Genomic DNA, 15174 nt, shown 5'->3' with positions numbered 1-15174 from the left:
GTATACTTGTCATGATGAGCACTATGTATAGCATTTTTGAAACACTACATTGTACACCTGAAACTAATGTAACACTATCTTAACTATACTGTAATTAAAATAAAAACTTAAAAAAAAAATGTCCTTTGGATTTTAGGAGGGTTTGTATTTTTATTCCAGTGGTTACCTTTGTAATAATACTTTTTATCATTTTACAAAAGTATTAATCCCCATTTTTCATAATCTTTTATTATCCGGTCAATCATTTTTTTTAGAATTTATTTATTTGAAAGAGAGAGTGAGCAAACATGCGGGGGGGAGGAACAGAAGGGGAGGGAGAGAGAGAGAGAGAGAGAGAGAGAATTTCAAGCAGACTCTACGCTAAGTGCGGAGCCCGATGCCAGGCTTGATCTCACAACCCTGAGATCCTGACCTGAGCAGAAGCCCAAGAGTCAGACACTCAATCGACTGAGACATCCAGGCGCCCCTGGTCACTCATTTTTAAATGGCATCCTTTAATTCCCACCTATTACTTATACAATAATCAATAGTTTTCTGTTTTCCATTCTCTCCCTTTTTTCCCCTTTCTTTAGTTGTATTCTTTCTACCTCTATATGATTTTACATTATTCTTCTACCCACAGGTGACGGAGGTTATATTTTGTCAATTTAGCTAAAGTGGAACTGTTTTCCAGTACTCTATTCCTGCCTAGTTCTTACCCTCTACTGTAAGAGATATTTTGTGAGCGAAGTGGAAGGTGCAAAGGCGGCAGCAGCCATATTCTCTTTTCCTTGGAAGACTGGTGCAGGGCACCACGTGCTAGCGTATCGCACACACTCTGTGGCTTATCTGCTGTCTCATCTTGCTGGCTGTCCAGTTGTGGGTGAGCAGCTAAGCCCCATAGCTGTACCACAGGTCCTGCCAGATCTCCTCCCTCAGCTTCTCCAACTCCTGGGTCAGATGAGTGTATAGCTCCACAACAAAGGACACCAACTTATTCTGTTGGTCACCTCACTATTTAGGTTGGAAGTTTGCATGGGTTCCAGTTCATGCCTGCAGGTGGCAGTTTGCTTTTGCGCTCCCTTATTTCATTTCCATCTTTCCTTTTCAACTGCCTGACCTGCTGACTTCAAGTTGAGGCACCAGATACACAAGTTAACAGTTATATGCAGACTAGATAAGCAGCTCCCACAACCATATAAGGTCAAGTGCCTATAATAAATTCTTCATTATTTCTCATCATGAGTACACATATGAAATCTTCAGCCATCCATCTGGCAGTTTCCTTAGTCACCCCTGGTTAGAAGAAGCCATCTATCTTTCAAGTAGATTGACCAGAAAGTGCATCTATTCACAGGTGCATCTATTCACAGGTGATTCTCTGAGTTCTTGGACATTCAAAACTGGTTTTCTATATCCCTGATGGACTCTTGAAAGATAGCTGGTTAGCTATAATATCCTTGGTTTGTAGTTTCTCTATATAAGATTCTTAAAAATGTACTGTTGCTTTGCTTTGTATGTTTTTTGTGTAAAGTCTGTCCTGTCTAAACTCCATGCTTCTGAAAGTCGTCATTTTTCCTGGAGGTCCTGAAGATATTTTTTAAACATCTTTAAAGTGTAATAGTTTAAAACAGGATACTTCTTGGGCTGTTGCTCTGTGTCAATTTTCCCTGGTATCTGGTAGTGCCTTTCAATATGTAGACTCAAGGTTTCTTTTATTTTCAGAGCATTTTTTGGATTCTAGTTTTACATGTTAGTTTTGGTCAGTTGTTTTGATTTTTGTCTTCAGCCTCCAAGCAGTCTCATGTTGGACCTTTTCTGCCTTTCTATTCAATCATTTCCTCTGTTTTTACTTCTTTTTAGCTTATTTTCATTCTCTAAGTTTGTTCTACCCCCCGCTTTACTTCAATGCCCATTATTACATTTTTATATGAATTTACTGCCCCTTAGGCACCTTGTAATTTAGTCCACTTCTAACATAATTCTGATCTTTTTCTTATTCCTTTGCTGACTTCAATTACCATTCATTTCTTACATCTTTGGGGCATTTTCATTCTTAGTTTTTGAATTTCTGATTCAAGATCCTTTTTCATTATTCCTAAATGCTGTTTGAGGATCTATCTATCCATCTATAATTCAATATGGATTGTGTTGCACTTTTTGTCAATTTTGTGATCATTTTTAAAAATGTTCATCAGCATTTCAACTCTGAATCACATTTTCAGTTTTACAGTTTTATGTGGATGTGATCTGCTTTTTAATATTACCATCCATTTTGTGGACAGGGCTACTAGGTGGAGAGTGTACTTTTCCAATAGTTCCCTTTTTCTGTGCAGTTTCATTTTTGGATAGCATTGTTGGAAGGAGGCACTGATGTGTACTTTCTCTCTTTTTTTTTTCTGCAAGATCCTTAACTTTTCCCTCTTTTTTTTTTTTAAGTAGACTACCTTCAAAGGAAACTACACCTCTGTATCTGATTCCCTCCAAGAAGCAATGCTTCTCTCAGGCTTCTGTTCTTAGTCCCACACTCTTTCAAGAGCTGGTGCTATGATCCAAACCTGTGCTGGGTATTTTGCACTGAGTGTTGGAGTTTCTCTTTCTACTGGTAAGGGGGTCACTCTGTGCCTCGCCCAAGACCTGTGAACACCACTCTCCTTTTTCTCATGGAGTCTTTTAAGCCTCTCCCATTCCTGTTCCAGCACCTGCAGGCTTGCAAGAAGAGGACCTTTAATGGAATTCAGTTTATTTCTCAACTTACAGGTAATTTGAAGGCCACGATATTCTCTGTCTCCTAGTATTGCTGAATGAATGATCAAGTGTGGTTTTAGTTACTCTCCTTTTTGTTTTTATGTTTGAGGAAGAGGAAAAGATAAATGAGGAGATTCAAAATCAGGTAGCCTAATTCTCCAAACCCAGAAATAGGAAAAGATAGATTCCTATTTTTAACATCAGTTATATTGAGATATAATTTAAAGTAAATTTTGTCCCTCAATACTTTGTTAACTGATTAAATAAATATAACTAAATCCTAAAACCAGCCTCTTAACGGAGAAAAATGAGAAGTATTTCCAATAAGATAAGAACAAGGCAAAGGTGCCCACTGTCTCTACTACTACCGAATAATGAACTGGGAGGGGGTTTTTAGCCAACAAAATTAGATAAATCAATTATAGAAATAAGATTTGGAAAATTTCTTTGCAGATAATATACCATGTTAGGGAAACCACAGAGAAACAATTATAAAACCAAACCAAGTAATAAAAGTTCAGGAAGCAGAATACAAAATTAACAGATAAAAATCAATAGCTTTTATATACCTATACAATAACCAGCTAGAGTATATAATGGTAGACAAAACCCCACTTAAAATAAATAGCCACAAATAAATGAAAAGATTTCCAACCACATTCTAAAATGCAATTTAAAACTACATCAAGGGGCACCTGGCTGGCTCAGTCAGAAGAGCATGCAACTTTTGATCTCGGGATCATAAGTTTGAGTCCCATGTTGGGTGTAGCGTTTACTTAAAAAATAAATAAAACTGCACCAAGATACCATTTCTCACCTATTTAATCAGTACAAATTAAAAAACACATCAATACATTTTACTGGAGCAGCAGTGGGGAAAGAAGCACCTTCATACTCTCTTAGCAGGAACACAAACTAGTACAACCCTCGTGGTGCAGAATATGGCAATACCTAACAAAACTATACTTATATGTGTTTAACTTTGACCAGCAATCCTCCTTCTAGGAACCTACCCTTAAGATATGCCACCAGCAATATAAAAACATAGTTAGTCACAAAGTTAGTCACTGTTTGTAACTGCTAAGTATTGAAAACAACCGAAAGGCTGATACATACGATAGGACAGGGACTGAATTATTTATTATAAATTACAACACACACACACACACACAATGGGGTGCTATGTACTATTAAGAATAATCAGGAAGTTCTCTATATGGAGTGGCTACCAGGATACACTGCTACATTAAAAAAGCAAAATGCACAAAAACGTCTAGAATAGGTCACCACTGGTATTTTTTTAAAAAAGAGAAAGCAAAGAATGGAAGAATGGGATGGAAAGAATGGGAAGATAGAAACAGGTAGAAGAGATAGGTAGATGGAACTATACTTACTGTATAGTTCTGACTTTCAGAGCCATGTTTAAATTTTATAGCCTCAAAAACAAACAAAATCAACTAAAAATACAAACAAATGAATCTAACTGTATTTCAAATGAATAACATAACCTCATAGTCTAAGTGAGTTTCGAATTAGTTGAGAGGGACTAGAAGCAAAGACACCCCAGTAGCAGTGAGCACAGGTAGTGCCCAGATCTTGGTTTCTCAAAAACCATTGCCAATATTCAATAATATAAGGAATCAGAACTCCCTGAAGAAATGGCTGATTCGGGGAAGGGGCTGGGAAAGTACAAGAGGAACCTTTAAATATTTTGTTGTGACAAGTGAGAAAGTGCTCCAAGAATGATAAGGACATGTCAAAAGGACACAGGTGATAGCCTGAAGAGGATTCCGTTTGTCAAACAGGGACAATATGAACATCTAAATAATGATGGTAATGATTATAACCCAATGAATTAAATAAGAATTCATGAGTCAAATCTCTATATACATGTGTAATATACATACAATATATATATACAGCATAACCTACATTACATCAAAATATACCTACATATATTCTTCCTGGTAAATATACCCAACACTTCTTTGAAGAAGTAAAGATTAGGGAGAGATGGGAACCCTGAGAAGGTGTTAATTAGGTGAAGAGCATAAGCAAGGAGATTCAGGGAGAGAAAACAACACATGTAAAACAGAGTGCATGAAAGACAGAAGAGACTGAAGAAAGTTAAGTGACTAAGCGTAGAGAACGAAAGAAAGCCTGGGACAAAATGAGAATAAACCTATAGATAGGATCGACCTTGTAAGTCATTTAAAGGATGTTTTAGATTGTTATCCTTAGGAGCAATGGCAGCCATATGGAGAATGAAGTGCAAGTCTCAAAGACCAGTTAAACTAAACTCACGACCTTCCCCTCCAAAGCTATCCTTTCTATAGTGTGTCCTTTCACTGAATGGCACCAGCATCTGTCCAGTTAATTATACAAGCCAAAAACCTACCTAGGATATCTCTGTAACAACCAAAGAGCCCTCTCTCATCATCCATATTTAATCCATGACCAAATCCTATTAATCTTATCCCTCTATAACTAGTTTCAAGCTATTATCATGTCCCATAGGGAGCACAATAGCCTTGTCACAGATCTCTCACATCCATTCTTGAACACTAATTAGTTACCCAGCCAGGAGTGGGACTAATCTTTAAACAAACGCAAATCTCATCATGTCACTCTCCTCCAGAAAACCCTTCACTGTCCTTTGTATAAAAACAAAATTTCATCTCCCCAGTAAGTTTTCCACTCCTGTTTCCCCTCCTCTCAGGGTGTTATAGCAACCTGGCCTTCCTTCAGTTCCTCCAGAATATCATTACTCCTCTTGCTTTGATGGCTTAACACACAATCCTCCGTCAGCCTGGAATGTTCTTCACCCTCTCTCACATAGTAAAGCCACACTTTTCTTCTAGATAGCAAGCTCAATTTTTACTCTTAAGAAAGCTTTAAATTCCTCCAGAGTAAACTCCATTATTTGTTTTCATAGCACCCTGTAATTTTCCTTCTTAGCACTAATCAGAAAGTATAAAACTATTTGTGAATATTTGATTATAAGTCTTGCCCCTGTTAACAAGACTATAATTCATATTAATTATTTAGAGATCATGCATGTTTTATTATTCACTAGCACAGTGCTCAGTACATAGTAGGAAATAAAACGATGAATAGATGGGACATGAACACTGAAGAAATTTGTATATTTAGACAATATATAAACCATAGCATATGGTCTAAGTAGAATATCTATATTAATATACAAAGACAACTGCTAAGTAACGATGCCTCACATTTTTTCAGTGTCAATAATCTTAGAGATTTTTAAAAAATATTTTGCTTTTTCTGTTAATCATACACAATAAAAAACAATGTAAAAGATTCTTCATTTTATGAATCTTTTGCCAGCACAGGGATCAAAACTACTCCATTAAAATAAAATATGGAAGGAAAGGAAGGTGAGGGAGATGGAGGAGGGAAGTGAGTGAGGGAGGAGGGAAGAGAGGGAGGGAAGAGGGAAGGAGAAGCCATATAAAAATAACTGCTTCTAAAATATTAGTAATAAAATAACTTCAAAAAATCATTTTAAAAGCTTCAAAGGTCTTATTTTTTAGAGATATATAGAATTGTACTAGATTATAATTGTATAGAGCAATATATATGACATTATTATATTTACATAATATATAGTAGAAAGCACAGTTTAATCACAAACACTGTAATAACCTAGTTAAATGCAAGGATTAAAAACAGTTGAGTTTTACATGTTACAAAATTGTAAACGGAGACATTTTGAGAGCTAAACGACAAGGATGACGCTTTACTAGGCAAAAAAGGATAAGGGTATTCCAACAGAGTGAACACTAAGTGTTAGGGCTTTAAAGCACGAAGAACCATGACACTGAAGAACTAAAGGCAGGCCAGGGAGGCTAGAACACTCTGAGGGAAGAGGAGTAGGGTGTGGACAGGTAGGATTTTAGCTTTCATACTAAAAGCAATGGAAACATGAACTGAAAAGATCAAAATCACTGAACACTAAAGCACAGAGCCGATACAAATTTGAAAATTTTTTTTAGAATTCCAAAAACTAATGTTGCCCTGTCTCTCCTGAAACATCCCAGAAGTTTGCCATAAATTGACCAATATTTCCATCACACATCATCCATTTAAAAACAGAATAATATATGGACTGCTGCAAAAAGAAAATATAAAGTGTGTGCAGATAAGAGTTAACATAGCAGGCCTGACTGGTATTCTTTCGAAGGCCTGCTTATAAGGCTGGCCCTTGCCTGGATTTCAGGAGCGTGCCTGCCATTCCCAGAACAAGTAAGAGTGCCTCGCTACTCTTAAACCGGTCGTACAAATAATATGGTTTATGCTGAACACTTGCCTTCTTTCTGGGACTCTAGAATTTTCCTACATGCTGCCAGGCAGAAGCTGCCTATTTAGCCAGCCCCCAGTAAAAACCTTGGTTGCTGAGTCTCTAATGAGAGGCCCTGGTAATATCTCAAATGTGCTCGAACAACTCCTTGCTGGGGAGTTAAGTTGTCTTGTATGGCTCCACTAAGAGAGGAGGAAGCCTGTGTTTTGTCTCCCCTGGACTTAGCCTCACCAAGGCACCTTTTCCCTTTGCTGCTTTCACTCTGTATCCTTTAGCTGTAACAAGTTACAGCTGTGAGTCCTCCTAAAGAATTATGGAACCTGGTGATGGTATTGGGAACCTTGACACACCATCAAATTATATATGGAGTCACTGAAAGGTTTAGTGTCATTATAAAATTAGAACTCCATTCTTCTAATTTTTAATAAAGTATAAAACAGAAAAGTAGTGTCTACTACATAATGAGAATACCAGCATTTACCCAGTAGTACCCTGGCATTTAGGTTGGTAAGTCTGATTTAATTATGCATCAACATATACCTAGCAGTCACATTTTAAAATGTCAAATGTTCCTAATAGATTTTTTTATGAAACAAGAAACACTTCCTTAATAGCCATTGTGCTAAATTTGGGTATTATATAACATATCATTAATGCATCCAGCATAAAAGGCAAAAAAATTTTATAAACTCTCAAGTAGAAACAGAAAAAAAAAAACCCAAAACATGAGATACCTATCAGTTTAATGTAAACATGTGCTAAATCATTATGAACTAATAACAAGCTTAGAGCACAGCTATATTCTTAAATGTTTCAAGATCAGAACCATTCATTACTATTAAATATCTTTTTACTTTAGACTCTGGCATTTATAATGCCTCAGGCTATTGTGAAAATGATACTGGTCACCATTACAAACTTGATATTAAAAGCTGTTTAACAGAGGAAGGAGACTGGGTATTAATTTGGACCCTTTTCAGGCTGTTTTTAAATTAATAAGCACTTCCTCACTTAGCTGAGCATTTCTGGCTTACTGATGAAATGAACTGAATATTCCGTGGAATTTAGAATAGGCTGCTGAATGTCACTTCAAGAACTATGAGCATTGCTGCAAATATGTTCAGAAACATAGCAGATAGTAATGAGACAAGACACATCGCTGTAAGAAAGCAAATTAATTTAGTGACAGCTTATTGAACTTTCATGTGATCATCTCTGGGTACACCTGCTTTTGTGAATATGAATTGAATGTATATTTTGAGCAATATGAAAATATTTTGAAGTTACCAGCATTTTCATAAAGCAACATATTACTAAAGTAATGTTTCTCTGAAATTATAGTGTTGGGATCTTCAAGTATCTTTACTTCTCAGAAGTGTATTTGTATGTAAAAATTTTTATTTTGTGTCACAATGTGCTATAAAAATGATGCTTCCAGTAAACCGATAAAGAGGTTACAAGGACACATTCCAAGAAGTTCTTGAATTTGCTTCAGGTGTGGGGTAACCAACTCAGTTAAGCAAATATAGTCTTTTAGGGATTATCTTAAGTACCGAAACAGTTAACTTTGGAATTCTTAACCCAGTCTTTCATCCTCCTATTAAACAAACAAGGACGCCTGTGTGGTTCAGGTCCTTAAGCAGTTAAGCATCTGCCTTGGGCTCAGGTCATGATCCCAGGGTCCTGGGATCAAGCCCCACATCGGGCTCCCTGCTCAGTGGGGAGCCTGCTTCTCCCTCTGCCTGCCGCTCCCCGTTTGTGTGCACGCTCTCTCTCTCTCTCTCTGGCAAATAAATAAAATCTTTTAAACAAATAAATAAAAAACCACCTTAAACATCTCTGTATCTTCAGTGGAAGACAAAGGCTAAGCTATTAAGAAAACTTCTCACAACTGGTCTGAACCTAACCCACCTTCCTCTCCTTTCATCTTTCCCAGAAGTCCCCACAATCCTGCCACATTAAACTACTGGCCTCTCCCCAAGAAGCTTACTCTTCCATGCTTCCCTGCTTATTTCCCCGTCGCTTCCTCAGCCAGCTTCCTCCTGCCCCCTTTGCATCTGCAGCTGTACTCCTGCTTATTTTTCAAGTTCCAGCTTAACTGTCTCCCCCTCTGAGAAATCTTTTCCAATGCTTCTAGAGAAGTGAATTACTCCTTTCCTCAGGTTCCATGATGCTTTTTATTTAACTGTTACATATGTCCTCAGCAGCTAGCAGACTACCCTGCATATACTACATGTTCAATACACTTACGCTTACATGAGCTTGACCAAGACACAGAGGCATCCAAAACTAGCAGATGAGATACTCTTATTTCTTAAATCAATACAGATAAATTTTTGAAAACATGATTTAGCTACCAGGAATACTTGAGTTCTTCATAAATCTCACTGGCAATTTCAAGATACAATGTATTACAATTTATAAGCATCCGAGGTTTCCCTTGCACTGAAAATTTTAATCTATCACTCCTTTTTTAGATTTTTTTAAATTTATTTGACAGAGAGAGATAGCGAGATCAGGAACACAAGCAGGGGGAGTGGGAGAGGGAGAAGCAGGCTTCCTGCCAAGCAGGGAGCCCAATGTGGGACTCGATCCCGGGACTCCGGGATCATGACCTGAGCCGAAGGCAGACGCCCAACGACTGAGCCACCCAGGCGCCCTATCACTCCTCTTTTAAAATCACTTTTTTAAAACTAAGTTATCTTTCAATTCTGTACTATATTCTCATTTTTACTCTAAGATCAGTGACCCTCCTTTATACCACTTCGACTGTGGAGCTTCAATTAATTTAAGCCTAATTATTATTATTTTTTAAAGATTTTATTTATTTATTTGACAGAGAGAGACACAGCGAGAGAGGGAACACAAGCAGGGGGAGTGGGAGAGGGAGAAGCAGGTCTTCCGCCGAGCAGGGAGCCCGATATGGGGCTCAATCCCAGGACCCTGGGATCGTGACCTGAGCTGAAGGCAGACGCTTAACGACTGAGCCACCCAGGCGCCCCAATTTAAGCCTAATTAAATGGAACCTTTAATTAGTTGCATTCACCCCATATGCTCTCTTTTTTAGAAAGAAGTAAACAAGAGAAAAAAGATCAGAAAAAATGTCAAAGTTCTAAAGCAAATACTAAGTATAATCTCTTACATCTTCAGAATTTGTAATACCATAAAAGAGGATTTCCTAGTGTGCTTTGGAAAACATTAACCTTTATAAATCGTTTTTTAATAACGCAGGGTCAAAGAAAAAGTATCTGCTATAATATTTGGCATTCCACTGTAATTCATGTCATCTGAAATTAAAGGAAGTCTAATCACATTTCCTAATAAGACCTTTAAACCTTTATATCTTAGTGAGAAGAGTATAAGATTAGAGTCACAAGTTTCATTTTCTCATAGGACAAATTTAAGTCTAAATCTACAAAATGAACTTTTAAAAACACTTGATCGTAAAAAAAGTAAATCATGTCCTTAACCTCAGAGAAAATAAATATACTAAATGCTGGTTCTTTAGGAAGGCAAACCATTATCACTAAACTTAACTCTTCATGAGAAGGTACATGGGGTCCTTAAATCATAGATCAGAAATTACTTTTAGAATCATTGAAGTCTCGCCAAATGTTCATTTTCCAATGAGCAAATGAGTCAGCTACTCCCCCAGTACCTCTGCCAGGACAGTCTGTTAGAAACAATTAAAGGGCAGATACCTTTATCACAGTACGTGTGTTCTAATGCATGAAGATCAGGCAGTAGATGAATACAGTTTATGCAGCAGTAGGTGAAGAAATCAAGGATGACTACTTTTCCACACAGATCCTTGTAGACAGAAATAGGCTCTTCTGTGTTCAGCCATTCTAATCCTGAAATTTACACAAAACAGATTATCATGATTAAAGGAAAAGGCAGAGATAATTTATCTAAAATTTTCCATTAAAATGTAAACCATTATTATTTCTAAGGAAGGGATGGGGGTGGCGTAAGATGGGAAAGATGCTATTATGCAGCAGTATGCAAATATAGTAAGAAAAAGCTACTAAATTCTTTCAGAAAGAGAATAGTCTGTGTGAAAGAAAGCAAGATCAACACATTTAGGTAAAAATGAGAGTAAATATCAAATATTAAGAGGACCTAAGTACACAATCAGGTTCAAATGAGCTTTTGAGAATGAAGCAATCTTAAGAATAGCGAGACAGGACTAAATTCAAAAAGGAGCAAGGTGTTAAAATATAAACATACAAAGTGCCTAAGCCAATTTCATAAGAACTAAAGTGCTCTGGATTTGAATGAGACCTTAAATACAAAATATTTTAAATGCAAAGTTAAGCAAAATACACTATTACAGATTTCATGGAAGCAACATTAATATTGATGAAGAACGTGTTCCCTTCCCTCCAAAGAAAAATGGAATCTTCATTAATCTGTACTTTTATAAATCAGAATTTATAATTACTTGAGCATGACTTACAAAGCATGACTTACAATTTTAACTATGCACTATAAAGACTTTGTTAAATATTAAAAGTACAGCATCTCTACTTAACCAATTTAGAAAAACAAAGATAATGAGCTTATTGTTTATAAGTAAATGCAGCCACTAACACTATTAATTACATCTCGAAGCAGGTATTCAGAAATATTTTATAGAAACTGAATGCCGAAGTTGGGTGGAATTAAGTGAATAATAACAGCTAATGACTAATAACAGTAACTGGAGTTACTCAATTAAAATAGAATTCTAAAAAATAAATAATCTGCAAATCAAACTAGCCTTTCCGCCTTAGTTAGTCCAACCTAGTGAGGTTTTAGGGTAGAGGAAGCTCTTAATGATGCATTTTAATAAAGTGTTAATTGTATACCAGATCAAATAAACATATAAAACTTCAAACTTATGTATGTTTCACATCTTAATTGCAAAATATTTATGAATTGGTCTTTTAAATTTATTTTCTGTAAATAGTCAAAAGTGACGTAGATTGGAGGGTAAAGAAAGTACTATTACATGTCAGTTATTGTGCTTACCAGGCTTAATAATAAATTTTACAATAACAATAATTACAATGAATATAATTTAAAAAAATTGTCAACATTTATTGAGCTGTCCTATGAACTAAGAACTTTAGATATATTACCTCTAATCTACATAATTAACTTGAAAGCTAAATACTGGTTTTATTTTATGAGGGAGTAAAGTAAGGCTTGGAGAAATCAAGTAACTTGCTCAAAATCATGCAACTAACAAATGAAATAACTCGGATTTAATCCCAAATCTGTCTAAATCCATCCGTTACACCACAGTTTCCCATAAACACATCTCTTTTAAGAAATGAACAAAGCATGCTGTTTCTGAGATAAGTTATGTTTATAACTTCTTGATTATAGCTTACTGATAAAGAAACCAAGAAAACCTGTTATCTAGTATTCTGAGCTCAATAATCAGATCCCACAGAAAATTTGACTAGGTCACATATGAAGCCTATTTTGTTGTTATTTATGAGTCACTAAGGTCAAATATCATGGTAATAAAATACACCCACTGTAAATATAAGCACAACTAGAAAATAAAAACACGGGCCCAAAACGTAGCTGGTGGCCTGCTTGTTTCTACGTAACTAACTTCTTACAAAGTTTTTAAAAAATATACACGTATGTATCTAATCTCTTAAAGTTCTTTTGATGGGAGAAGCAGTCATGAACCCAACTCTTCCCTAATAACTCCACAATATTTCAAATTCAGCATAGGATTAGTAATGGAAAAAAATAAGCATTTTTGAAGGTGGGAGCAAAAGGCTTGGAAAGACACATAAGACTCCTGTCAAAGGCAAGGTTCTGATGTATCTCCCATGAGATACTGAACCCTGCCATATCCAACCAATTAACAATACATGTGGTTTCAGTGTCACGCCAGGAGACATGCCAACACCAACAAAACAATGCCAGTCCCAACCAAAGAAGGGAAAGTACGGTTTCACTTATCACAGCAAGGTGTGCTTCCCAAATAGCACTACTGGGAATATCTGTTCCCCGGTGTTCCAAACACTCACAGAGCTGGGATTCAAACCCTGGAGATGGGCCGTAATTGATTCAGATTTTAAAAATTACCAATTTCAAGACTTTGAACAAGTAAGTGTGGCACAGTTAAGATACTTGCCAATCTGGAGTCTGCACAAGCCGGCTCTGGCAGTTACTGTGAAGCGTTGAGGAAATTACTTAGCCTTCTTGTGCCTCAGTTTCCTCAACTAAAAAATAGGTCTTTAAGCTGTCTCAACAAGTTGTGGAGAGGAATAACTAAAATAGTCCCCGGACGTGTTTACAACCGTGTGTGGCACAGAAGTGATCAATAGATGTTAGCATTATGCGCAGTGGATGACAACGACGATCCTGGGCAACCAGACTGAAAGGACAGGGTGGCGTGGACACTTCAATCTTTGCCAATCGGGGCCACTAAACCTTCATGGAATGTCTACTTAGTTCACACCAGGCCCCGGCAGGGACTCGGGATACAGAGGCGAATGTGCACGTCCCCGCGCTCCAGAAAACCACCCTTTTCCGCCGCTTGGGGACCCGGGGAAGCCGCAGAGCTGGCGAACCGCCCGGGAGCGGTCGCACAAGCCCGCCTCGCCCCCCGCTTCAGGGGAGGGCGTCGTCCCCGAGGAAGGGGAGGTTCCGGGAGGGGTCCCCACCCCGAAGCCTGCCCCTCACCTTCCGGAAACTCGGGCACTGACAAGTCCTGCTCCCAGCCGTCCACCTTCTGCAGATACTGGTAGACCAGGCTGTCCTTCTCCTCCTGGGTGACGGCGTCGAGCAGGGCGTACTCCAGCGAGGTCTGCGCCGGGAGCAGGCCCGCGAGGCTGCAGCCCCGGCCTCCGGGGGCCGCCATGTTCTCTCCGGCCAGTCCAGAGGCGGCCGCCGGGCCCGCGGGACGGTCTCGAATGGGGAGAGAGGAAGCGCTTACTGTCCTTTGGTTTCAAAACGGCACATTCACCTCACTCTCCACCAGCCCCCACTCCATGTAAACGACACCTTTTTCCTTTGTAATCAAGCATTCCAATGCTAAGATACAAACTGTTGAATTCCCGGGCTCGTAATTTAGCCACCGGCCCAAACCACCCCGCCCCTTCCAGAGCGTCCCGGCACAACTGAGCCTGGACATTCACAGCGCCAGATTCAGCATGGGGAAAGTCTCTGGGTTCGCGTTCCAGAAGCTCTGAGAACCATTCACCCCCCCAACACTTCACTTTGGAAATTAGCGGGTTTTAGAACAAAAATAAGATAAAATAAAATAAATCAGTAGGACCCCAAAGGATACAAACTTTTTCAAAGTCCCGCCCACAGACCAGGGTCAGCCGATTCGACACAGCACTGGCTAAGGGAACCTGTTCCCGCCTAAGACACCAGAGGTAAAGCGGGTAGGGATATCCTCATGGGATAGGTTTTGTTTTTTTTTTTTTAAGTTGGGAGTGACTGGCAATGGCTTTGGCTTGTACACAGATACAGTATTTTGTCGCCCCGCAGTGCTGAAAGTGCGAGCACGAACAGATTGTCAGCGGAGCAGGGGAGGGGGGAGCCGAGGGGAGCGGACGCAGCTGGAGCTACTCCCGAGGGGGTGCGGGTGGCAGGTGGGCTGCGGCGAGGATCCGGGTGGGCTGGGCCTCCGACTTCGGAAGCGGAGGGCTCTGATAGCTTTTATGCAACGGGCTGTGCTCGCAGCTCATTCTCTCCCTGCCCTGGAAGGGGTAAGGCCCTACTCAGTGGCCTTGCAGCCTCCTGAGTTCAAAGAGAAGGCAGAGCAGGTGGGAGGCATCAGGCAGGTGAATCTTGGTTTTGAGGCTGTGGAGAGAGGGCTGGCCACGTCTAGGGCAGACCACGTCTGCATTCTGGTTTTAGGAGTGTGGGCGGCCTCAGTACAGGCACAACTTCACTTAGTTGAATTCTGTTTGTCCATTGTGCAGTGTTTGTTCGTTGCTGTTGGAAGAAGATACTGGACTGCCCCAGGAAACTGAAGTGGTTGAATATCCAAGAGTAAAGGATAAGGGCAATTACTACCCCCCCCGCCCCGAATCACACACCTCTTTGATTATGGTGGTACTAGGAGGCTGAGATAGCCATTTAATGTTTGGAAACCCTGCTAA

At 38.9% G+C, this 15174-nt stretch overlaps 1 protein-coding gene across 1 annotated transcript in view; it reads right to left on the bottom strand.

Moving 5' to 3' along the window:
* Positions 1–13936, bottom strand: part of NHLRC2 (NHL repeat containing 2) — a 52797-nt gene extending 38861 nt beyond the window's left edge. Inside the window, exons 1-2 of the mRNA XM_021699950.2 lie at positions 13745–13936; positions 10753–10905 (exon numbers count right to left, since the gene is read on the bottom strand). Coding sequence (XP_021555625.1) covers positions 10753–10905; positions 13745–13922 — 331 coding nt within the window. The 5' untranslated portion in view covers positions 13923–13936. The remainder of the gene's footprint in view (positions 1–10752; positions 10906–13744) is intronic.
* Between the last annotated feature and the right edge of the window lie 1238 nt (positions 13937–15174).

Source organism: Neomonachus schauinslandi, chromosome 6, assembly GCF_002201575.2.
Source record: "Neomonachus schauinslandi chromosome 6, ASM220157v2, whole genome shotgun sequence".
Taxonomy (NCBI): Eukaryota; Metazoa; Chordata; class Mammalia; order Carnivora; family Phocidae; genus Neomonachus; species Neomonachus schauinslandi.
This window is presented reverse-complemented; position numbering and strand designations above follow the sequence as displayed.